At 40.0% G+C, this 25,575-nt stretch overlaps 1 protein-coding gene across 8 annotated transcripts in view; it reads left to right on the forward strand.

Moving 5' to 3' along the window:
* LOC124077015 (protein HIRA) overlaps positions 1 to 25,575 on the forward strand; it is a 206,389-nt gene that overhangs the window by 156,431 nt on the left and 24,383 nt on the right. For all 8 annotated transcript variants that reach the window (XM_058571732.1, XM_058571731.1, XM_058571730.1 and 5 more), the window contains 10 exons: positions 2,046 to 2,210; positions 2,719 to 2,899; positions 3,651 to 3,814; positions 5,376 to 5,501; positions 6,162 to 6,304; positions 6,800 to 7,034; positions 8,799 to 8,921; positions 11,379 to 11,524; positions 21,411 to 21,594; positions 22,539 to 22,731. In XM_058571732.1, coding sequence (XP_058427715.1) covers positions 2,046 to 2,210; positions 2,719 to 2,899; positions 3,651 to 3,814; positions 5,376 to 5,501; positions 6,162 to 6,304; positions 6,800 to 7,034; positions 8,799 to 8,921; positions 11,379 to 11,524; positions 21,411 to 21,594; positions 22,539 to 22,731 — 1,660 coding nt within the window. The remainder of the gene's footprint in view (positions 1 to 2,045; positions 2,211 to 2,718; positions 2,900 to 3,650; positions 3,815 to 5,375; positions 5,502 to 6,161; positions 6,305 to 6,799; positions 7,035 to 8,798; positions 8,922 to 11,378; positions 11,525 to 21,410; positions 21,595 to 22,538; positions 22,732 to 25,575) is intronic.

Here is a 25,575-nt window from a genome sequence, read left to right on the forward strand (position 1 = left end):
AAATTGGAGATAAATATATGACATAGAGGATTTAATGTAAAGCTGTTTGACCAAGGTTGTATGAGAAGTTCACCTTGTTCATTACTTATTTGTCTTCTGATTTGTTTTTCTTTAATAATCACATAATATTTTGAAATTTGTAATTAACATGCTTTATTCTGTTACCTCAGTTTATCCAAATCCACAAGTCAGCTACTAAGTGTATCCATCATATCCCGCCTTTAGGAAATAAAATTGGTAATTTACTATTTGATGTATTTGAACTCTCATGACTTGGTGATTATGCATAAAGGATTTTAGTAAATAGAAACCAAGCAATACTCAGAAACTCAGCATACAGACCCCAAAGAGTACCCACACTGTAAGGGATGAGCTGACAACTAGGCATAGTACTAAAGGCTTGGGCCACAGTGCTTGAAACAGTGAGGCAGTCTTCTTTGGATGATGAGCACTGGATGATGCTTTCTGTCTTTGCTTATCTATCTAAGTTCTCTAAAACACAGTTTCTCTGATAAAGGGGAGATATTGAAAAACAAGAGGATAGTTATGCCAAAATAAAAGAAAAAAAGGATAGAGGGAAGCAGGTATCAGGTATTCAAAAACTCTCCTCTCAGGACTTGGTTTGATCCTTTATTCTGTAGGAATACAGAGTGTGCATAACCCTTGAGCAGTGTGGTATAGACTGTATGTAGTCACTGTGCATGCATCTAGTCCTCTCTTGGGTTTGTGTTCCACATCCTAGAAGGGATGGAAAAGAGTGTGCTGAGCTGCAGGTGAAGGCACCCAGGAGTACAACTTGTCAAGACTAACTACTGGTTAGAGACACTGGTAAGATCACTCAGAAAGGCAACAAAGTTGCTGTGTTGACATATCCATTTTAGTCCAGAGAGTACTAAAAATCTTAGACCTCATCAAAATTCTTTCTAGGTGGCATGTACTTATAATCTCAGCTACTCAGGAGGCTGAGGCAGGAAGGTTGCTTAAACCCAAAAGTTCAGGGCCAGCCTGGGAAACATAACAGGACTTCACCTCTTAAACCTCTAATACCTATTCCAAAACATATCTGTAACCCTATCTACATCATCCTCTCCATCCCCCTCTCTCCAGCTCTGACCTCTAATCACTTGACCCTATCCCAACATCAAACCTAAACTATGAAATCTAAACCATTATACTATAACCCTGTAACATATACACTAACCAATAACAACTAGTGCTAACAACAACCCTAATTCCCAAACTATAACCCTAGCCATATCCTATATCCTATACCTTATAACCAACCTAATCTCCACCCCAACCACATGCAACTCAAACCACCTCATCTTCACCTTCAACCACTCCCCAAACCTAACCAATTACTTCTAACTCCACCCCCAATCTACATCTTGAAATAAAGGACCTTATCTCTTTATAAAAAATAATTCCAGGAGTATTTATTGTTTTAAGTTCCATTCCTAATTCCTCCTTTAATTCAATAGAGAAGTCTAGTAAACAAATAGGATTTGTTACTTTCAGATCTAATTCTGACTCATCTGAGAATTAAAAGAAGGTGTGGTAGAATTGAGCCCTTCCACTGATCTTGCTATAGAAAACCCTATAAAAATGTAATTGCTGAACCCAACTACTATGTAACCATAAAGCTCTAATAAAAAAGATGTAATTGCTGAAAAACTGCAACAGGATCCCAATAATAGTGTTTTATGGAGCCTCAGTATTTCTTACGTGCCTGACTCCAGCCTATCAGAGCTCTAGCTGTCCTTCAAGTCATCTTTTGCACAAGGCTCTATTTTCCCATGTTGCAGAGCTAGGCCTGGCTCACAACATGGGAAAATAGAGCCTTGTGCAAAAGATGACTTGAAGGACAGCTAGAGCTCTGATAGGGAACCACTAACACTGCAGCTACCATGGAAGCATGGATATAAGCCCTGGTTCCTGAGCTACACACTACCCTGGGCGGGGGGGGGGGGGGGACAGTTGATCAGCTGCTGTTTAAAATTTACTGCCATCAATCAGGTTTTCTTACTGAAGTTGATATTTCACAGGTTGCAGATGCCATCCTTGGAAATCAGATGTTTACACATTATGATCGAATCCATGTTGCCCAGCTTTGTGAGAAGGCAGGCCTCCTGCAACGGGCGCTAGAGCACTACAGTGACATCAATGACATCAAGAGGGCTGTAGTCCACACCCATCTTCTCAATCCTGAGGTACAGTGCACCACTGGGGCACTCCCCTTGTTACTGGTGTCTATATGGTCATTCATATCACATGCTCCCAAATGTGTCCTGTGGGTGGTTTGTGAGACCAGGCATGAGCCTGCCATGCTTTACTGTACACACAATCCTCACCTGCCCATCAACATGTCTGGGGTCCATGTCATCTTTCTTTCACCTTTGACTTATTCTAATAACAGGAATAATGATAACATTTTAACATTGACAACCTAGCAAGACTGTCTGAATCATCAGTAAAAACTAAAAGAGCTACTGTGTTCCAATTACAGAATAGTTTTAGAATCAACTGTAGGATATACTAGGATAAACAGTTTAGGTCAGGGTTTTATCCTAAATTTATTCCTTGCTCCCACTTTTTACCATGATAGATAGGTGCTTTTTGGTCTTATTAAGTGAGAATTCTTTACACTTTTGACATTTAGGGTGGGGATGGGAATGATCCAGTTATTTAGTAACATTTACAACTCTTCCTTATTCTCAGTGGCTTGCCAATTTCTTTGGTTCCTTGTCGGTGGAGGATTCCATGGAGTGTCTACATGCCATGTTGTCTGCTAACATCAGACAGAACCTTCAGCTGTGTGTGCAGGTGGCTTCTAAGTACCATGAACAGCTGGGCACACAGTCCTTGGTAGAGCTTTTTGAATCCTTCAAGAGTTATGAAGGTAAATCATGCAGCCCTGGGCAGACCCTGCCTTATGATGACACCTGTCTTCTTATGTGTTGCTGTTCACTCATGCAACATAGAAGAGTCTTCCTGTAAAGCTAGGCAGGATGCAATTCTGACTGCCTTACATGTTCAGTCAAGAGCAGAATATTACTTTTCTCTCAGGGGTATATTCAACTTATGTAACCTTTTTGGTATTTTCAAAGAAAAAAAGCAAGTTGGTTGGTAGTGGGATGGGGGTACTTATAATTCCCCTAATATCCTTGAAGTCTTTGTAGAACCTTGTATCTCCATGTAGGACAGCTTAGTGCAGAATTCATCTGAAATTCTGTAATTGTGGTTCTGGGTACCAGTGAAAGGGCCTGGTATCTGGTCTGAGCAGCCCTGACAAGGCAACTCTTTTGTCCTCTTCCAAGTGAAAGCCCACAGTAGAGGGTCCATCACTTTGTGGTGTTACCTTGTTGATTGCAGATGAGGCCTATCTGGTTGCCATCCTTTGCCCTTTTGTGGTAATTTCACCAAAAGAATTCCAGGAAGGGTGGCTTTGTTGGGTTCAGGCTGGGGGCCTGACTAGATGTTTTAGAGAGATGGCAAGGCACACAAACTTTACATAGATGAAGAAGTCTGAGTGGGTCTGAAGAGTCGAGCAGGGTCGTTGTGGGTGGGGTGATCAAGAGAAAGTGAGCAACTGCCAAAGAGAAGACAAATGAATGTTAGGAGGGTAAACATGAAATAGTCTCTATTTATAGGCCTCTTCTACTTCCTGGGCTCAATTGTGAACTTTAGCCAAGACCCAGATGTGCATTTGAAGTACATTCAGGCTGCCTGCAAGACAGGGCAGATCAAGGAGGTGGAGAGAATATGCCGCGAGAGCAGCTACTATTACCCAGATAGGGTGAAGAATTTCCTAAAGGTATGTCCAGGCATGCCTTCCCTGACAAGCTGCTTTCAAGGGGTGATAGACCTGGCCAGAAGTCCTAAGAAGTACTAAGCTGAGTTTGTCTTGCCTTTATTCCCTTAACACCCAGTGACAAATCTCTACTTTATGATGGTCTAATATTCTTAGAGGACTCCACTCATCATTAAGAGAACCCTTTGAAGGAGAAAGAAACTAGAGGCTGTCCAGCTCTAGTTATCCATCATGCAGGTGGCAGCAGTTAATTCATTACTGCATTTTATTTCAGCAGCATCCCAACTGCGCCCCTGTTGGTTATGTGTGGTAAAGCTGCAATAACAAATAGACCAGTCAGTGTTAGAGGCATAAAGAACAATTAGCAAACTGGGCTTGATGACAACACCTGTAATCCCGGCAACTCAGGAGCTGAGGCAGGAGAATCACAAATTTGAGGCCAGCTTCCTCAACTTAGCAAGGCCCTAAGCAATTCAGTGATATCCTGTCAAAAAATTTAAAAGGTTGGGAATGTCTTTCAGTGGTTAAGCACCTCTGGGTTCAATTCCTTGTGCCGAAAAAAAAAAAGAACAAAATAAGAAGCCTATTTCTCATGCAACAGTCCTGGATAGCCGTGAGTTTGAGTGATATGGTTTTCCATGCCACCATCCTTTGAAGGATTGGCATATAACTGTTTTGCCATATTCAGTACTTTGCCTTGAATGTTGCCTTCCCTGTCAATTGGTGGAAGGGAAGAGTACATTTCATTGGTGGCTTTTATGGCTAAGTTCTGAAGGTCGCAGGTAACACTTTGGTTCATGTTCCCTTGAAGGAAATGAGGTTATGTGACCTCACCTGAAACTCTAGGGAACCTGGGAAAGGTGATCTAGGTGTGGGTCCAAATAAAGATTAATGTGATTATGGTGGCCTATTGACTCTCCTGATAAACTATTGTTTAGGAACTGAGTCTGAGTGTGTGAACAGCTCCCCCACTACCTCACCCCACTAGGCTGGCATTTCCTTGGGCTGTGACTTTATTGCAGATGAACTATTCTTTTTTGGAGGGGGTGTTTAGGGATGAAATCAAGGGCACTTGACCACTTAGCCACATCCCCAGCCCTATTTTTTGTATTTTATTTAGAGACAGGATCTCACTGAGTTGCTGAGGCTAGCTTTGAACTTTTGATCCTCCTGCCTCAGCCTCCCAAGCCACTAGGATTATAGGCATGTGACACCACATCCAGCAATTGCAAATGAACTATTCTGGTGGGCAGCCTGACCTATGTTGGGTTTCCACATAATGAGCTGCTTGTCTCAACCCAAAAGATGTTTGGATTTGCATAAATTTGGAAAGTTATTGTCAAATTTAGCAGAGATCTCTTGTTTTTAGCCAAATACTATTACCTTCCCCCCACTTGTTTCCCAAAACAAACACTACATTCTCACAATGTAAATGCCTTAAATGTCAGCCTATCTAGAGCAAAGTCTCCTTGTACATTCCCTGCAGGATCACTGTTGCACAGGCTAGGTCTGACTCTGTGGGGTCCCTCACTGCCTGACCTATTCTCTTCTCTCTATCCCTCAGGAGGCTAAGCTCACAGACCAGCTCCCCCTCATCATTGTGTGTGACCGCTTTGACTTTGTGCATGACCTTGTCCTGTATTTATACCACAACAACCTGCAGAAGTACATTGAGATCTACGTTCAGAAGGTACCATTCAGAGGGACACTGCAGACTCCCAGGGTGACACCTAGATGCCCTTAGGCCTCAGACAGTGATAATAGTCTACACCTCAGAGGCTGCCTCTTGACTCCTGAACATTTTAGAAATTTCACTTTGAAGGGTAGTGTATTAGTTTGCTCAGGCTGCCAGAATAGAGTACCATAGATTGAGCAGCTTAAACAACAGAAATTTATTTATCACAGTTTCTGGAGGTTGAAAGTCCAAGCCCAAGGTATTGGCTGAGTTGGTTTCTAGTAAGGGCTCTTTTTCGGGCCTGCAGATAGCTACCTCAGCACTGCATCCTCACGTGGTCTTTCCTTTGTGCACATGCATTTCTTATAAGGACACCAGTCCTATTGGATTAGGGCCCCATCCTCAACATTAATTACCTCTTTATTTATTTATTTTTGCCCCCCTAGCTGTACATAGTGTAGAGTTGCACCAGTAGTATAACCATACATGACATTAATTACTCTTTAAAGGTCCTATCTCCAAATTCAGTCTTAACATGGATAGGGCTTTGACAAATGAACTTTGATGGGACACAGTTCAGTCCAAAATAGGTTTTTGCCACACTGTACAAGTCTTGGGGGGCTTATAGCAATTCTGTTGTCTGCAGTGCTGAACTTGCCACCTTGATTCTTCTAGGTCAACCCTAGCCGTCTCCCAGCTGTGGTTGGAGGGCTGCTTGATGTGGATTGTTCTGAAGAAGTAATTAAAAACTTAATCATGGTGGTGAGAGGACAGTTCTCTACTGATGAGCTGGTGGCTGAAGTAGAAAAAAGAAACAGGTAAGGTTTTTTTACTTGGTATCTTCTCTTGCCCCTGGATTCTGGTATTTGTTGTTAAGTCTCTCCTTCTCAAAAATGCCTTATTGGTTGGTCTTTAGTCCCCAAGACTATTTTTGTCTCTCTTTTGTGTATACATCTTAGGTGTAGGAGTGAGTTAGTTGCTGTTGGTACTGAAGACAATGGGGTAAAACTTTATATTTGGAAGCTAGGTCTGTCTTTATCCCTGGAGCAACCTGAAATAAATAGAGTAAGGGATTGTTTGTTTGTTGTTTCAAGAATCAACCCTCAGGGCTGGGGTTATAGCTCAGTGGTAGAGCACTTGCCTAGCATGTATGAGGCACTGAGTTTGATTCTCAGCACTGCATATAAATAAAGATCCATTGACAACTAAAAAAAATTTTTTTTAAAAAAAGAATCAATCCTCAAAGCCCAGGGTTACCCTAGAGATACCTGATCACAGCTTTGAGAGTTTCACAGTATCTACTTTTTTCAAAGGCTCAAATTGCTTCTTCCCTGGCTGGAGTCTCGGATTCATGAAAGCTGTGAAGAGCCTGCCACTCATAATGCACTGGCTAAAATCTACATTGACAGCAACAATAGCCCTGAGCGCTTTTTGAGAGAGAATGCCTACTATGATAGCAGTGTGGTGGGCCAGTACTGTGAGAAGCGGGACCCACATCTGGCCTGCATTGCCTATGAGCGGGGACAGTGTGACCTAGAGCTCATCCAGGTAGGCAGAAAATATACTTGGCTTCCTGTGTCTCTCTGACTTCCCAGGGAAGCCTAATAGGGGCTGATTGGGAATTTGTGTACCCAGAGATGATGGGTCTGAAGTTCATTTCCATACATTTAGTTGTTTAATAATTCTGATACATTTTTGTGATCTCCTTATGTCCTATTGTATCTGTAGGCTTCACTAGCACTGAATCTGACCCATCACCCCTCTGCTTACAGTCATTAGTTATCTGGTGACTTGAGGGCAAAATTGAATTTAATCTGATCTGTGGACCACCTCCTTCCCCCCATTGACCCAGCCTGCTTCCCCTCTTGCAGCCCCACCTGGCATGACCTGTAGTCCTCCAGTGTCTCCTGTCCTAAGGGCCCTTGTACTGCCCCCTTCTTAGAGTAACTTTTCAGATGCCCTCCCTCACCTGTTCCTAACCCACCTAGCCCTTGCTGCCCCCTCCTTGAAAAACATTCACCAGGTCTTCTGCTTATATCTGCCCAGGTTGGGATGTATGTGTATGTACTTATGTGTTTAGGGTAAACTGTATAAACTACTACCACTTGACCTACAAATCCAGAAATCTCATGTGGTTGAATCTAGTGTTTTTTTCAGCTATAAGCTCATTTGGTCTATTTGTTCTCAGCAGCTCAGGTCTCGTAGTATATATATACTCAACAACCAGGTGCGGTGTATGTTAGAGTGTATATGAGGAGAGTTGAAGATGAAGAGCAGTTACCAGCTTCTCCTTCTGCCCTAGTTTTTAGACAGAATTGACAGGGATGAGTGAATATAACCACTCACCTGAAAGTCTTGGGGGAACTGGTTTTATAAAGCTGGGACGTTCATTTGTTTGATACCAGTTAGCCACTTTTTGGCTTAATTTACTCCCTTTTTATTAAAGCATAGTTTAATGGCCGCTTAGAGATCTTAGCACTCATCTGTTCCATGAGGTGCTAACCCTTTTAGTAAGGCCAAGTGTGCTAGGAAAGAGATACTCATTCAGGACTGCTCTGTTCAAGAGAGGGCTGCAGTATGACTTTAGGGCAGGGCCTCTGTATGGTTAGCACTTTGCCAGTCTACTTTGGCCTCCTGCCATCCCACACAGGCAGCCCATGTTGCCTTCACTTACATACACATATCCCAGCCCTGTGCCTATCAGGATATGTTTCTCCCCAAGATTTAGCAAATGCTTCACATGGTGGAATATCCCAGTGGATAATCAATAATTTGAAAATCTATTACAGTATTCAGAGAAGGATCTCAAAGTTAGTCAATGAAAGCACATTTTAAAGTTTCTGACCTTGAAACATTTCAGTGAATATACTGTTTTATACCAGTTCTAGGTACACAGATGAAACTTTAGAGATGATTTGGAGCTACCTACAGTTGAGTATTTAAATTAAAATTTAATTTAATTTTAATTTTAATTAAAATTAAAAATTGAGTTCCTCAGCTGCACACTACATTTTAAGTGTTCAGGAGTTTTCTATATTTAATGGTGGTGAATCACACAATAAGGTATAGACATGCCCATAATCACAGAAGGTTCTACAGGCCAGAGACGTGACACTTCCCTGTGAGTGATTGCAAACTTAGAGGTGATTGGAGGTACTTAATCTCTCTGAGGAGTGCAGTATTAATCCTGTGGGTTTCTGCTCATCACTTCTCAAAGCCTTGCCTGAGTCCCAACTGTCCATATAAGTATCAGGGAGAAGGAACTCACTGGGATATACCCTCCTAAGTAGCACATATGTGTACTCATTTCAGGTTTGCAATGAAAATTCTCTGTTCAAAAGTGAGGCCCGCTACCTGGTACGCAGGAAGGATCCAGAGCTGTGGACCCGTGTCCTTGCAGAGACCAACCCATCTAGGAGACACCTAATTGACCAGGTGAGACACAGAAAGCGGGTATATGCATGCCTGAATTTTGCCCACTATTCATCTTGTGGGCCAAGTGACTGGTTCATTATTATATTTAAACATATAGCTCTTACAAACCCACTGCCCTGCACAAGTCAACTTGCCTAGAAAAGGCTTGATTTCCAAGGGTGAATTGACTTGGAGTTGTTTATTAGCTAAGGTTACAGAGTTTACCCTTATATCTGAAACATGGCTGTGCCGCCCCTACAAAAGAATACTTGATGACAGGATCTGCATGCTAGATCCTGAGGTGTTTTTCCAACTCAGCCCCCTGTTGACATAAGTTGAGTGATTCTCAACATCTAGTCAACCCCATGCCCTTTTGACTATACAGTACCTCCTTGGAGCTGGAATATGGTGCTAGGGTCAGGGTCTTTATTAGGTGTGACCTAGTGGCAAGGGGAAGAAAGATTTGCCTCCACCTCTGGGTGAGCTTCCCATACCACCTGTCACAACCTTGCAGACATTAACAGTGTTTCTGTAGTCCTTAGGACAACAAGGCTGCTGAGCATACTGTTGAGGGATAGCCAAGACCAATGTGGTATTAAAACCCTTATCCAAGTGGCTTCAACGATGAGCATATATTCAATAAAGTCCCAGCCTTACTTGGATACCTAACAACATGCTGGTCAGGTACTTTAAACTCAAGGGCCAGATTTTACCTTATCTCTACTAACTTCCTTATTTTCTGTCTATAGTTCCTTCAAGCCTATGCCATTTTTAAGTAAACTTTTTATTTTGAAACACTTTTAGACTTACAGAAACCCATATTATTTTGAATATTAAGGCAACTTCAGACTTATCAATCTTGAAATTTGCCTGAAGACTTAATATACTTCATTCAAATCTCCTAAAACTTTGAGCAACAAAGGGCTTGGGACAAAGTTCATTTAGATTCCATAAGGATCTGTCTCCAAGTTCACAGACATCAGATGTTTCTTTAGGTGTAGTCACCCACCAGATACCCTCATGTTGGTTCTTGAGAAAGCAGCTTTGACACTGCACCAAACTAGAGCCAGCAGGGCCCCATGTATCCTTTTTTCTATGTGAAGCTGCTGGGCTAGTCATTATGTCTGCTCTAATTGATCATCTGTAGTCACCTCCTGGTAGGACACTCAACTATAATGCTCCTCTCATGGAGTACATGACAGAGGCAGACTGCTTTCGGTGTCTAAAGGAGAATTTTATACAAATTCCTTAAGGAAGCAGTGAGTGTCCTGAGGTAGCCTTCATTGGGCATCCTGTGTTAATTCAAGTAAAAGGTAGAAATTTATTTTTGCCCTTAAAACAACCTGTGGGGGTATATATATTTACACGAAGATTTTCAAGAACTGACAAGTGTCACTGTTGAGATGCCACAAAGTGTATCTCTTCTTTGGATGGACTTGGTGTGCTGTGCCACAGCGCCCCTCTTCCTCAAGTTTACTCCTTTTGATTACTTGGCTGCTGCAATGGCTTCTTCTCCCTTAACTCCTTAGCATGTTTATTGTGATTGTAAACTACTCAGAGATAGAACTTCCACCTTTCATGGTGCCATTGAGTACACAGAGGCCATCTGAGGGGTGGACTGGGCTCCCTTGAGAGGCTTCTTTTAGTCCTGTTTTGTGGCCAGAGGCATGTCAGCTCTGAGACCTCCCTAGCTGTTTGTTCTTTCTAATTAATACACTGCTGTTACCTGCCTCTGAGGAACACCAGAAACAGCAAAAAATTTAGATCCCCAAAGTCATTAAAGACCCCTGGTACAAGTGCAAAGAGAACACTGCTAATCTTCTAATTTGCTGTTATCGAGAACACCCACTCTTTGGAAAAGTGTCTTTTTTTCCTGTTTGTTAGTTTTTTGGTAGATGAGTCACTGGTAATTGGATGAGGAGTGGCATGGCCAGTCTTCTGTTGGTTTTTTTTTTTTTTTTTTAGATTGTGGTTCTTAGTGGCTTCTGGTGTCAAGGCTCTATAGCTCCAATTGCATGTGATGCATTCCCTGAAAGTGTACTGTGCCACAGCAGTGACAGTGCCCTCTGTTAGCAAGAAGCTGCTGGAGGCCTCTGCAGTGTCTTCATTAGAGAAACAGGGGCCAAGTTTGTTATGAATGGTGGCCTTACATAAGAAAGGTAACAGCAAATGTGCATTTCAAATATCTACTTAGTACACTGAGTTATTTGCTTTGGAATACACTTAGTGTAATCATTGGAACAGAGATGAAAGTCTGTTGCCCTTTTGTAAGAGAAAAACTAATTGTCAAAATTGGAAAACAGAATTCCCTAAAGTTGACTTTTCTAAGTTCTCTTCCCTTTTTTCCTTGAGAAAACTGCCCATTTTTCTCTGTGTCTGCTCCAGATCATCTTGGAGGAATTCTCCCCTTCTTTTTTACTTCAAAGATAGTCTTGAATTGACTTTAATCAGGTTCTTTCAAATATTTCTTAAAACCAGGTGGTACAAACAGCATTATCAGAAACACAGGATCCTGAAGAGGTTTCAGTCACTGTCAAAGCCTTTATGACAGCTGACCTCCCTAATGAATTGATTGAACTTCTGGAGAAGATTGTTCTGGATAATTCTGTCTTCAGTGAGCACAGGTAATGGTGTGCCGGGGAGGCCACCGCCACGGCTAAATTTAGACATCTTCTCAATAGTCACATTTTGTAATAATCTTGTCTTGCTTCACTCATCCATCAACTACTCCCCAGTCAGCCTTTTTACTACCTCCTATGTCTTCAGTTCACCCTTCCCTTATCTTATTTTAATTGTTGCAGGAAGGCTTTGTTATTCTAGTTCCCACTGTTCTGTAATCTCAATGCTCAGAGAAGGAAAGCTAACATTTGATGAGAACCTGTGGTTCTCAGTGGCTTCTGTTGTATGTAGCTTCAGCTAGTATGTTGCCACTTTAAAATCATCATCAGAATCTGTCAGGTTGTAATGTGTTCACATTATAAATCCTGGTATAAAGATTTAATTATAAGATTTTATAGGCCAGAAAGACTTTCGAGGGCTATGGTATTACAGAAAGGAATGTATGTAAGTTTTATGTTTTTAAATTTGTAAATGCTGAATGGTAAATATGGAATGTGTGATTACTGCATATTTCAATAGAATCATAAGCCCAGATTGATAAGAGAGTACCAGAAAGAAGGCACCCAGAGTAGTTAGGGTATTCTACCTTGCTGTCTGACCTACTTCCTTTGATGGTAGGTGTTGGCTTGTGGGTGCTTCAAGATGCTTCCAGATGACTCTGACTCTGCTGCCTCCATGAACACTGCTACTTTTCACAGATGCAGAGAGACTTTCACATTCTTGCTCTTCTTTCTGTGACTATTTCAGTAGACATAAATGAAAACAGCCTGGATTGGCAGTAGTACAGATCAGGTACCTAGAGACTTGGGCAGATCCTATCACTGGAAAAACTCCAAATTATAGGTGAATTAAAAACAAAACAAGTTTTGGAGTTAAAAAAAAATCAGAAACAGTGTGCAGCAAGTAAATAATGAAGTCTGCAATTAGAAAATGATAATGATGATGATAGCAAGAACTCAAAAAGAACACAGGTTGAGTTTTGCCAAACGCTGTTGAGCCCAGGCTGTGGTTCTCACAATAGGGGACAAAGAGACAAAGGCTAAGGGCCTACAAAAGATGTGACATCTAGCCACCAGGCACAATGGCTCACTCCTGTAATTCCTGTGACTTAGGAGCCTGAAACAGGAAGATCACAAGTTCAAGGCCAGCCTTAGCAACATAGCAAGGTCTTTCAAAGATCATTTGAATTGACTTTAATCCTTAGCCTCCCCAATGACTGGTATTAGAGATGAGTTCTACTGCATCAAGTTGTCTCAAAATAAAAATAAAAAGGACTGGGGATGTGGGGATGTGGCTCAGTGGTAAAGTGCCCTTGCGTTAAATCCCCAGCACAAAAAAGAAAAAAAAAGATGTGACATCTAATAAAAGGGAAGGGGAAAAAAAACCCTGAAAACAAAGATAAACTAAGAATTATTTAGCCCTCTGCTGAGAAAGACCAGCCAAATCAAAACAGTAAAGAAGCCAGGCACAGTGGCACATACCTGTAATCCTAATGGCTCAGGAGGCTGAGGCAAGAGGATCACAAGTTCAAGGCCAGCCTCAGCAATTTAGCAAGGCCCTAAGCAATTCAGTGAGACCCTGTCTCTAAATAAAATATAAAAAGCACCATACCTGGGTTCACAATGCTAGACTACGAGAACAAAACTGACCCCAATAAGCTGGCCCTTTCATGGGTTTTAACAAAATTTTACTTTCAACATAGTATTAGAAATCTTCAAGTCAGGAATTTTCAGGAAGCATCCTAAGATCTCTGCCAAAGACAAATACAAAGATTTCTAACAGAAAGCATTCCAAGAAATAATGAATTCATAATAAAAACATTGACAGGGGCTGGGGTTGTGGCTTAGTGGTAGAGTGCTTGCCTAGCACATGTGAGGCACTGGGTTCCATCCTCAGCACCACATAAAAGATAAATAAATAAAATAAAGGTATTGTGTCCATCTACAACTAAAAAAATATTTTTAAAAAATTGACAGAATTCACAGAGAAACAAAGCAACTTTAGTAAGAGCCTACAGTAACAGTAGAATGAGACGTGCAAAAATGTAGACATTGGGATTATCAAGCATAGAATGTAAAATTACATGTAAATTTTTTCCCTCAATACAGGGGATTGAACTCAGAGGTACTTTATCACTGGGTTTATCCCCAAACCTTTTTTTATTTTTTTACTTTGAGATAGAATCTTTCATTCTTTACCAAGTCCGGCCTCAAACTTGCCATCCTTCTACCTCAGACTCCCCAGTAGCTAGAATTACAGGCATGCAATCAATACCACATCCAGCTATCTGTAAAGTTTTTAAATATCAAAAAAACGATCAAGCAGATTTTTCAAAGGACCAACTAACTGAGACACACACACATTTATTTTGAAGTAAACCTCAATGTGTTTAGCACCATTACAGAATAAATGTTTGGGGAGATAGATTTGAAGAAAATATACAAGTATAGCTAAAAAAGTATGAAAAGAAAATGTGAAAAGGTTTAAGAGATGCAGAGGTTGAAAGGAAATCTAGTCAGAACATCAGAAAAAGCCTAGAATGAAAGATGCTATTTGCAGGGAAAGAATTATGGTGATTTTACAAAATTGACAAGATTATAGCTTTCAGATTTAGGAAGCTCAATAGATCAGATCCCGAGGAGAAAAAAAAAAATTTTTTTTTTGCACTGGGAATTAAACCAAGAGGCATTTTATTACTGAGCTGCATCTTATCCCTTTTTATTGTATTTTGGTACAGGGTCCTGCAAAGTTTCCTATGCTGGTCTTGGACTTGCTATCCTCCTGCCTTAGCCTCCCCAATGGCTGGTATTAGAGATGAGCTCTACCGCACCCAACTAAAAAAAAAAATTGTGTGCCTAGCTTGTGCAAGGGCCTGGGTTTGATTCCTAGCATCACACACATAAAAAGTAACTATCAACTTAGAACTGTATACTTTTATAAATTAAGAGAAAGGTAAAATAGAGGTCTCTTTATATAGATTTAATGAAAAACTTTGTGAATAACAGATGTATGCTAAAGGAAATACTAACAAGTGTCTTTTAGGCAGAAGGAAGCAGTCCCATGTGGGGATAAGAAGGAATAAAGAGGGGCTGGGGTTGTGGCTCAGCAGTAGAGCTCTCGCCTAGCACATGCAAGGCCCTAGGTTCGATCTGCAGCACCATATAAAAATAAATAAATAAAGATATTGTGTTCAACTAAAAAATAAATATTTTTTTAAAAAAGAAGGAACAAAGAACAAAATAGTATTGACTATATAAAGAAAAAAATCATGGGTAGAAAAAAGGGAATAAAAATTGATAATAGCTTGAATATAAGTTGGTAGGTAATATTTTAGGGTCCTTTTAAAGATAAATATAATAACTAACTTTAGTCTTTTATGAGTTAATTATTCATGTTAAAATTTCAAGCAGAACCATGAAAAGACCAGAGTACCTAACTTCTAAACTAATTGAAGAATGAAAGAAATGGAATGAGAAAATTATCAATCTAGCCAAGTGCAGTGGTGCATGCCTCTAATCCCAGAAACTCAGAAGACTGAGGCAGGAGGATTGCAGTTTCAACCTCAACTTCAGCAACTTAGCAAGACCCTGTCCCTAATTTTTTTAAAAAAAGAACTGGGGATATATCTCTGTGGTAAATCACCCCTGAGATTCAATAACCAGTACTGAAAAAAATAAAAGAAAATTATCAACCAAAAAGAAGGCTAAGAAAGGAGATGAAGAAAAAAGAAAAGGTAGGAACACATTGCAAAGATAAAATGAAACGGTAATCCCCAGCACCACCAAAAAAAGAAGAAGAAGAAAAAGGGATGGTAGAAGTAAATCTACATATGGCAGTAATTATATTAAGTGTAAATGGATCACATATTACAAATACAAGACTTCAGATGCTCCAAATTAGATAAAGAAATAAAACCATGAACATATTGTTGGTAAAACATAAGGGAGTCAAAAATAAAAGAATGAAAAAATAATATAGGTAAATGCCAAACCCAAAAACACTTGTATATATATGTTATATTAATAATACATAAAATAGACCTTAAAGTAAAAAGCATTATTGATGTAAAGAGGGCCAAGTGCATAATGATGAAAGATTTCATCATCAGGAAGATTATTCCAAACATATGCACTTAATAATACAACCTCAAAATATAAGGAAACAGAAATTGATAGCTATAAGGAGAAAAGCAAGTTCATCATATAGGTAAATATTAATATACCTCTCCAAGTAGTGATAGAACAATTAAATTTTTAAAAATAAATATATTAAAAGGATCCTGTGTTCAAAAGAAAAAGTATATATATAAAAAACACAATAGTAAATGTATTTTGAAGTAAATATAACTGTTGACAGTTAATTGCATTCTAAGTTTACTTAAATGAATTTACATATAATTGAATTATAATTCAATAAGTAGACAGGCTTATTAGAGAAAAAAACAACCAGAAGACAGTAAAGAACAAAGTGAACTTCTACAGTCCTTTTCACTCAGCCATAGTTAACAGCCTGGTGTAATTCATGATCAGAAGACCCTGACTAAAGACATCAGTTTTACCCATATCAGTCAAATCTGATGCAATGCCAGTAATCCCTATTTATTTACTTAGGGAACTTTATATATATAAAAGCCAAAAATAGTCAAGATCCTACTAAAACAAATAATTAATTACCCAAGAGGTCAAAATGGGTGTTAGGGTGGTAAAGTACTAATCCTAATCTACAATTACTGTAAAACTAAAGAAGGCATAATGATTTTGGCAAAGAAAGGGAGAAATAGACCATTATAATAGAATGAAGAGCGTTCCAGGAGAATTGCAAGTTCAAGACCAGCCTCAGCAACTTAGCAAGACCCTGTCTCAAAATTTAAAAGGGCTAGGGATATTACTAAGTGGTAAAGCTCCTGTGGATTCAAATCCCACGACCAAAAAATTAAAAAAGTAATAGCTGGGTGTAGAGGCACTATAATCCCAGTGATGCAGGAGACTGAAGCAAGAGGATTGTAAATTTGAGGCCAACCTTGGAAATTTAGGGAGATTTCTGACTCAAAATAAAAGGGCTGGGAATGCAGCTCAGAGGCAGAATGCCCCTGGGTTCACTCTCCAGTCCTCTGGCCCCCACCCCTGCCGGAAAAAAAGAAAAAGAGCTATAGATACCTACATATTATTTAAAATGTGTATTTGTAACCAAGCTGGCAATGTAGATGGAAACAAACTTTTCAATAAATAGTTGGGTTATCTAGTTGGAAAATATTTTTAAAATATTTAAATCTTTCATATTATGAAAACATTAAAGATAAAATGCAAAACTATAACGTTATTACCTTTCATATTTGAAGAGTATTTATGATCTAATAAGTTATTTAGCCAGGAACACATTAAAAAAATCATAAATCTTTAGTGAAAAACCAGTAGGACTATTAAGAACTTTTATCATAAAGATAAGGGAAAATATAAATGGAAGGAAGACATTTGCAGCAGATTCAATGAGAGAAAAACATAAGCAACCCAATTAAAAAAAAAAAAAAAAAGAGTTCTCAACAGGCCCCTTAATGAGAGGAAAGACATCTAGTGAATGTCAGGCAAGAACTGAGCCTCAATAGCCATAAAGGAATTACAGGGTGAGGCCACACTACATCATCCTTTGCTTCTGCCAGAGCAGTGGGAGTCTAGCTTTCCTGATCAGCACTGATGAGGATATAAAGTAACCGGGCCTCTTACATGCCCCTGCTGGGAATGCTCATTACACTCAGAAAGTAGTTTGATGCCAGAAGCAGCATCTACCCAGCAACTTCCTCTCTTGGTTACGAACCCTAAAGGAACTCAGTTCACATGTATTAGAGAACATGTGCAAGACTACTTAAAGGAATATGGTTTCCAGTAGCAAAAATCTTAGAGCAATTTGGAAAACCATCAATAGATAGATTTTGATATAGTCATAAATTAGAATACCAAGTAGCAGTAGAAAATGAATACTATACAACTGCATGGATGATTGTTTTTTTCAGTAGCTGGGATTGAACTCAGGGGCACTTACCCACTGAGCCATATTGTGGGGAGCCATTTTCACACGTGACTGGGTGACTCCCGGTTTTGGTCTGAGGCTTCTGTCTGTTTCGGAACTTTCCCGGCCCTTTCCTGATGAGAGAACCCGTCCATGTGGGGGTGTGACTGACCACTGACCCTGGGGGCCCAATCACTGACCCTGACCTTGGAGTGCAGTCCCCCCTCAACCTTCATTGGATGGAATTATCCCCTGAATTTCTTGTTCCCCAATAAAAGGCTACTCCCTGGCGTGCTCTCTCTCTCTCTCTCCTGCTAGCCCTGAGTAATCCTTGCTGCCCTGCTGGGCGGTTAGAGGTCGGAGCCAGAGAGGGGAGCCGTCTCGGACCTGGCAATAGAAATAAGGTAACTGAGTCTGTGTGTTTTATTTTGATCTCTTATAGCTAACTTTTATGCCAAGAACCTCATTAATGAAACCATTGTGCAGGCCGCATGGTGGACCATATACCCAGCACTATTTTGTATTTTATTTATAGAGAGTCTCACTGAATTGCTTAGCACCTCGATTTTTCTGAGGCTGGCTTTGAACTTGCAATCCTCCTGTCTCAGCCTCCCAAGCCACTGGGATTATAGGTATGCGCAACTGCGCCCAGCTGCATGAATGAATCTTAAGAACTAACTTTAGCTTTATTTTTTTATTTTTCTTTTCTTTTTCTTTTAATCACCATATAGTAAAATTGACCAAGAGTTGGGATTATGTATAGTACTAGGAATTTTAACACTTGTATAGATTCATATGACTACCACAATCAGGATGCAGAATAGTATCATCACCTTCAACTCTGTGCTAGCCACCCTGTATAGTTACATTTCTCTTCAACCTCCAGTTTCTAACACCTGGCAACCACCCGTCGCTCTTGTTTTGCCTTCTCCAGAATGTCATATAAATAGAATCACACAGTATGTACTCTTTTGAGACTGGCTTTTTCACTCAGCATAATGTCTTTCAGATTCATCCAAGATATTGTATGCATCAGTAGTTTATTTTTTTAATTGCTGAATGATATTTTGTTATATGAATGTACCATAGTTTAACTGTTCACCCACTGAAGGACATTTGAGTTATTTTCAGTTGGGGTAAATATGAATACATTTGTGTCCAGGTTTTATACCCAGTAATCACTGGGTCATCTGCTTTGTGTGTGTTTAACTGTTTAAGAAACTGCCAAACTGTTGTTTTCCAGAATGGCTGTAACATTTTGCATTCCCACCAGCAATATGTGAGAGTTCCAGTTGCTGTGCGTCTTCACCAGCACTTGGTATTATCAGTGTTTTTTATTTTAGCCATTTTAATAAGTATATAGTAGCATATCATTGTGGGGTTTTTTTTTGGTTGTTGTTGTTTGTTTTTGAAGAGTTTTACCCATTCTTTAATATTCATTGAAATACAAAATATGTTTTTTGAATTTTCATAATAAAACTAATATATTTTTTCTGTCCATTTTCTTGTAAATTAACCTCAAAATTACTCCAATGCAACCGACATAGATCAATGGAACAGAATAGAGAGTACAGAAATAATCTATAGAATATGATCAATTGACTTTTGACAAAGGGCCAGAGCAATTGAGTATGAAAAATTGCTCTTAAAAAAGTTGTGCTCAAAGTATCTTCATGATTAGAATTCTGTATTTTTCCTATAAAATTAATCTTTTCTCATTTTCAAATGTAGAATGGTATATTACCATTTAGAAATATTTCCTGTACTTGGATTTATTGGTAACTGTATCATTGTCGTTTTAATTTGCATTTCCCTAATGGCTAAAGATGCTGAACAATTTTTATGTGCTTATTTAACATCCACATATCCTTCTTGGTGAAATGTTACTTCGAATCTTTTTCAGTTGGGTTGATTTTTTTTTTCAGTTTGAGAGTTTCAAGCCCTTTATTAAATGTAATTTAACATATATTTTTCTCATTCTGTAATTCCCCTGTTTGTTCTCTTAGAGTTGTGATGGGAATTAAACCTAGAGTCTGGTGCTTGCTAACCAAGTGCTGTAACACTGAGTTGTCTCAACAGCCAGTTTTAATTTTGATAAAGTCCAATTCATGAACTTTTTAAAAGTTTTTTTTAGTTTTTGGTAAACATGATATCTTTATTTATTTATTTTTATGTGGTGCTGAGGATCAAATCCAGTGTCTCACACATGCAGGGCAGGTGCTCTACCACTGAGCTATAGCCCCAGCCCAAGTCATAAACTTTTTGGGGGCTGTGATTTGGTGTTAAATTTAAGAATTCTGTGCCTAATCCCAGATCAGAAAGATATTTTCCCTGTGTTTCTTCTAAAAGTTGAGTATTTTTTCATTTTATAATATAGTTCTATGGTCTAATATCCAATAAGGTATAATGTTTAGGGTGAGGTTCATCTTTTTACATATGACTATTCAGTCATTCCAGCATTATTTATTGACTATTGTCCTATCTCTGTTGAAGTGCTTTTGTATCTTTTGTCAAAAATCAGTTGATCAGGGCTGGGGCTATGCCTCAGCAGTAGCACTTGCCTAACACGTGTGAGGCCATGGGTTCCATCCTCAGCACCACATAAAAATAAATAGATAAAATAATGGTATTGTGTCCAACTACAACTAAAAAATAATTATTAAAAAATCAGTTGATCAGGTAGTATGATTCCCTCAGCTTCATTTTTTTTTCAAAATTGTTTTAGCTATTCCAATTCCTAGAATAAGCTTGTGAGTTTACAAGAAAATCTGCTGAGACTTTGATTGGAATTTCATGAAATCTGTGTACCAATTTAATTTAGGGGAAATTTACATCTTTTACTATAGAGAGTCTATGAAAGCAGTATGTCTCTCCATTTATTAAATAGCTCATTGCTTTCTTCAGCAAGTTACAGTTTTTGACGTACAGATTATGTACATGTTTTATTAAATATTTCTAAATATTCCACAGTTTTAGAGCTATGAAATAGTTTGTTGTGGGTTTTTTAACTTAACAATTGTATATCACTAAACATTGCTCATATATAGAAATACAGTTAATTTTTGTATGTTGACTTTATATTCTACAACCTTGCCAAACATTAATTTTGGGGATTTTTTTTTATAGATTCAAATGAGATTTTTAAAAATCAATCATGCACATTGGGACAGTTTTATTTCTTCCTGATCTAGATGCTTTCGTATCATTTTATGCTTTGAATTAAACCTCCTGTGTAATGTTAAAGAGAAGTGGTAGAAGTGGACATCCTTGTCTTGTTCCTGATCCTAGAAGAAAGCATCCAGTGTCTCACTATTACTGATAATGTTAGTTCTGAGATTTGGTTGATGTCCTTCATTAGACTGAAGAAGTTCCTTTCTATTTTTTGTTGAGAATTTTTATCACTAACAGTTACTGGATTTTGTCACATGCTTTTTCTGAATCATTTGATAATGATCTTGTGGTATTTTTTTTTTTAGTTTCTTGATATGTGATGCATTACATTGATTTTTTTCACATTTTTGTGAAAAAAATTACCTGTATTATTTAGGAGTGTAGAAGATGTGGTAAAACTATAAAGGATCACAAAGAGCAGTAGACACCGTTAAGAAGATTGTTACCTTTGAAGTGGGGAACAGATGCTGGGCTCCTATGAAGGCAGAGCCACCCTCACAGTAACTGCCCATGTTGATTCTCTTAGTGGTGCTTTCCCAAGACATTGCCGTATTATTTCTCTTTAGATTCCATTTGCTGCATAAATATTCTATTGTATCTACTTATCAATCATGTATGTGTATTAGTTACTTTTTTTTTAAAAAAAAGTTAGGGATCTTGGTCTGCTGTGTGGGGCCTTCATTCCTGGGCATCATGCTGAGCACTTCCTCTTCTCAGGAATCTCCAGAATCTGCTGATCCTGACTGCCATCAAGGCAGATCGAACACGGGTCATGGAGTATATCAGCCGCCTCGACAACTATGATGCTGCAGACATCGCAAGCATTGCCATCAGTAGTGTGCTGTACGAGGAGGCCTTCACCATCTTCTACAAGTTTGGTGTGAATGCCTCAGCGATCCAGGTGGGCTGCTGCAGGCATGTTGTCTTAAGCCCATGCTGTGCTGCACTGCATGATTCATCTCGGGGCCTTGTCATTCACAGAGGGTATCAGACATTCAGGTCATCCAGTGTATCTCTTGGATGCTTGTACTTCTCTCTGCTCTTCCCAGCCTGTCATCTCCTTGCCTTCACCTTCTCTGCTGTTATTCCTTCTGCTCCATGGCACTCTTCTGGACTTAGGTACCTACGGTACTGAGGTCAGCCCTGGTGACTTGGGTGTTTGATTTTTGGAGGTTCTCATACCTTAGCTTTTTACCACCATCATGCTTCATCTACCTATGCTCCCAAGTTACAGGAACCATTTGGTATCTAAGGTTAAGCTCCCAGAGCAATCCTTCCAGCCCTTTCTGCCTATCCTTCCACCAAAGTACCCATCTTCCCTGTGAGACTTTATTTTAGATTTTTTGTAGTGCTATGCATCTAGGCTAGCGCCTCACACATGGAAAGCAAGTGCTCTACCACTGAGCTACATCCTCAGTCCTCTTTTATGATTTTATCTCCAAATCAATTATAAACCACAGGACATATCATTGTAATTACTCCTTTTACAAATATTCTTCACTTTTCTTGCCTCTTCCTTTACCATTCTTCTATACTTGCCTGTGAATCTTATGATCTGGAAGCTGAGGCTGACCTCAAACATGCAGTCCTCCTGCGTCAATGGGATTACAGGCACACACCACAACATTTCCATTTCTTTATACCTTTCTATTAGAATGTCTCTTCTCTGTCTAGGACCACCCCCTAATCCACCAACTCTTATCTTTTCATCGGTTCACTCACCTAGTGCCCAGCTGTGTTGAAATGGTCATGCAACTCTAGGCAGAATAGGCAACCAAACAGATTTTTCTGCACTTTGGAGCTGACTAAGTGTTGTGGAAAAGCAAGTCCTCTTGTAACCTCTAGGTTCTGATTGAGAATATTGGAAACCTAGACCGAGCATACGAGTTTGCAGAAAAATGCAATGAGCCTGCTGTGTGGAGTCAGCTGGCCCAAGCACAGCTTCAGAAGGACTTGGTGAAGGAAGCCATCGACTCCTACATCAGAGCAGATGACCCTACCTCTTACCTGGAAGTTGTTCAGGCCGCCACCAAGAGCAGTAAGTAAATTCCCATTCCAGGGGCACTTTTTATCACTGGTGTGAAACCTGACTGAGACAAGAAGTTGAAGAACTTCTCAGGAATATCTGTGTATTATGCATCCAGATATAAGAGTCTGAGATTAGTAATACTCTGTTAATGACACTAGCTTTCCAGACTGTTGCCCCCCCTTTTTTTTTAACAAGGTTAGGCAGCTTAAGCATTATAGATGATAACTGTTGTAATTTTAAGGTCACTGACTTATGCTCACTTTCCTGGGTATCTGGTGTATCTAGTTTTTGGTGGCACTGACCTCTCCAGGGACTAGAATTAACTTCCTGCCCCCTCGTAACATTTTTGCAAGGTTCCAGTTCCCAGGGGTAGCTTGCTTGTGGCACTACCCCCTTCCCTTTCTTCCTCCTGGAGTAGGGCTCTGCTTATGGGTACAGCTAAGACCTTTTAGACATTTCCTGGAGCCTGAGCTCTCCATGAGACATAATGGAGAGGGCAAATATGTCTGACTGAGGGCAGAATGGGAGGAACTAAGCCCCTATTTAAAATGATCAGCTCTGGGCACCGGGCAGGGCGGCCTCTTTGTCGTATGGGAGTGCTGGAGTAGGCCGGTGGTGGAGAGCAGCACCATGTCCTGGTCAGCGGGGTGAAGAGCTCATACTTGAAGCACTATGAGGAGCCAAGCTGAGACACGCCATGCTTTCATGAAGCTATTGGAGCAGGCACATGCTCCCAGGCTCAGAGACACCTGGATCCCAGTCTGCACCTCAAAGATTGGACCTGGTAGGCAGAATAGTGCCCCAAGCCTGGGTGCTGGCTCACTGAAGCCTCCACGATTGAGGAGTCGGAGTGGCCTATAGGGGAGCACAGAGAGGCACGGCGCAGCCAGCACTACCAGTGAAAGATGTATAAGAAAACCCTAACAAAAAACCAGAGCAAAAGAGACTGACAAATTACCCTCCAGCATAATTTGCTAGAGGAAATAGGAAAGCAAGTCAGAAGTCCCCAAAGATTATCCAGTAAATTAAAACAAGCACCTGTTTTCTCTTTATGGCTGGGGAGAAAGAAAAATGAACACCGGAAGCCAGAAGACACATCAGTGTGTGTGCCCAGGTGCATGAGATTTACAAATCAGCTTTATAAGCCAAGAAAAAGAGGAAGGTGGAGAACAGGAAGGTGGAGGTCCCCTCTGCAGAGAGATGGTGGGTGATGGAGTACATACACCCCATTACTCAGCAACAGCTTAGACATGTGCCTCCTAAAAAGTTGACCAAGGGACAAGATTGTCCATGAACACTGAAAAGGACAGAGACCATCCATCACACAAGGTCTGGAACAGCCAGAAGTCTATTGTGCGGATGAATTTTGTCACCTACCTCAGCAGTAGAGCAGAATGTTGAAGCCATAACACTCAGTTGCTTGTGAAGACAAGCCCCCAGACCCTGTTATTCCTTTTTTTAAAAAAGATTTTTTGATAACTTTATTTTATTTAGTTATTTTTTTATGTGGTGCTGAGGATTGAACCCAGTGCCTCACACATGCTAAGCAAGCACTCTACCACTGAGCCACAACCCCAGCCCAACCCGTTATTCTTGTAAGAGTTGTTTCAGAGTGTCTTCATTTTTGAGGTACCAGATACCTTTAAACGGCTAGAGGTTTCCCTCCAGCTTTGGCTGGTAGAGGTGGGAGGTGTTACCAGTCCTAGGGACCATGCATCTGGCCTCTGAGGTCTACTAGACTTGGTTTTTTTTTTTCTTTCTTTTTTAATTGGCACATTATAATCATACATACCTGTGGATAATATATTGATCCACTAGACTTGTGTTTACTGAGGTACAAGTGGTTCCCTTTGTGAAAGAGTACCAAGTAAGCAGCACTCAACCATGACCTTGGGTCCATGTGTAGAGGACCTAGGACAGTCAATGGCTACTGAAAAGTTAAAGACTGTTTATATTTCAGTTCACATCACCTTACAGTAAATTGTGGTTTCCTGAGCTAGGCAAAGCCACCTCTTCTCTGTGAATGGTCATCTAGGCACTTAATAATTTAATAGTTAAAATATATTCCAGTGAATGAAATGTTAGTTCACTGTGTGTTTAGGGTAGTAATGAAGTTTCTTTTGAGTCAGTGTCACATCTTTTTAATTACAGGTTTTTTTTTTTTTAGACCATGTAAGGTACAACCACTTTATGCACCTACCGTGGACTCTAGGTTCTTTGACTCTAGGTTCTTCTGTAATAGCTGGCAGAACGTGTAGAATTGTAATCTGAAATCACATGTAATGAATTGAGAATAGGCCCTTGGAGTGGGGACAACGGAAGACACCATTAGAGACATTGCCCACTCCACTTTAACTGCTCTTTCTTCTACAGAACTTAAAGTCTTGATATGTGCAATATTCATGCATTAGGTTGAATACGTCAGTTTTTGATTCCTGGCCAGTCTTACCTGTACCTTACTAAGAGTGCGGTGGAGCGTGAGCAGGCACAGCTATACAACAGTGCTGCTTCCTTTAGTGTGTTTGCCTTTATAGTGGAAAGCAGTCTTCACAGAAGCTCATTTCCATCAAATTATAGGCCTGTTCATGCAGCAAGGACTGTCCTGGAAGGGATGATCAAGGTGCTTGGCCTCCAGCTTAGCATCTGCAGGCATGAATGGAAAGCTGGTGTTGGACATGAAGCTGAGCATGCCTTGGTTTTTCACTCTGGATCTTTGAAGTGCAGTGGTTCTTAGAACACAAACTAGCTTCATTCCACAACAGTGTAGCTGGTGTTCAGACTTCTGTAAAGCCATGGCTTAGCCAGTTTCATCCACCCAACCCAGTAACAATATCAGAAAGATAGCTGGGAGTG

Source organism: Marmota monax, unplaced genomic scaffold (genome assembly GCF_021218885.2).
Source record: "Marmota monax isolate L192 unplaced genomic scaffold, Marmota_monax_Labrador192_F-V1.1 WCK01_AAM20220418_F8-fsc00157, whole genome shotgun sequence".
In the NCBI taxonomy this organism is placed as follows: Eukaryota; Metazoa; Chordata; class Mammalia; order Rodentia; family Sciuridae; genus Marmota; species Marmota monax.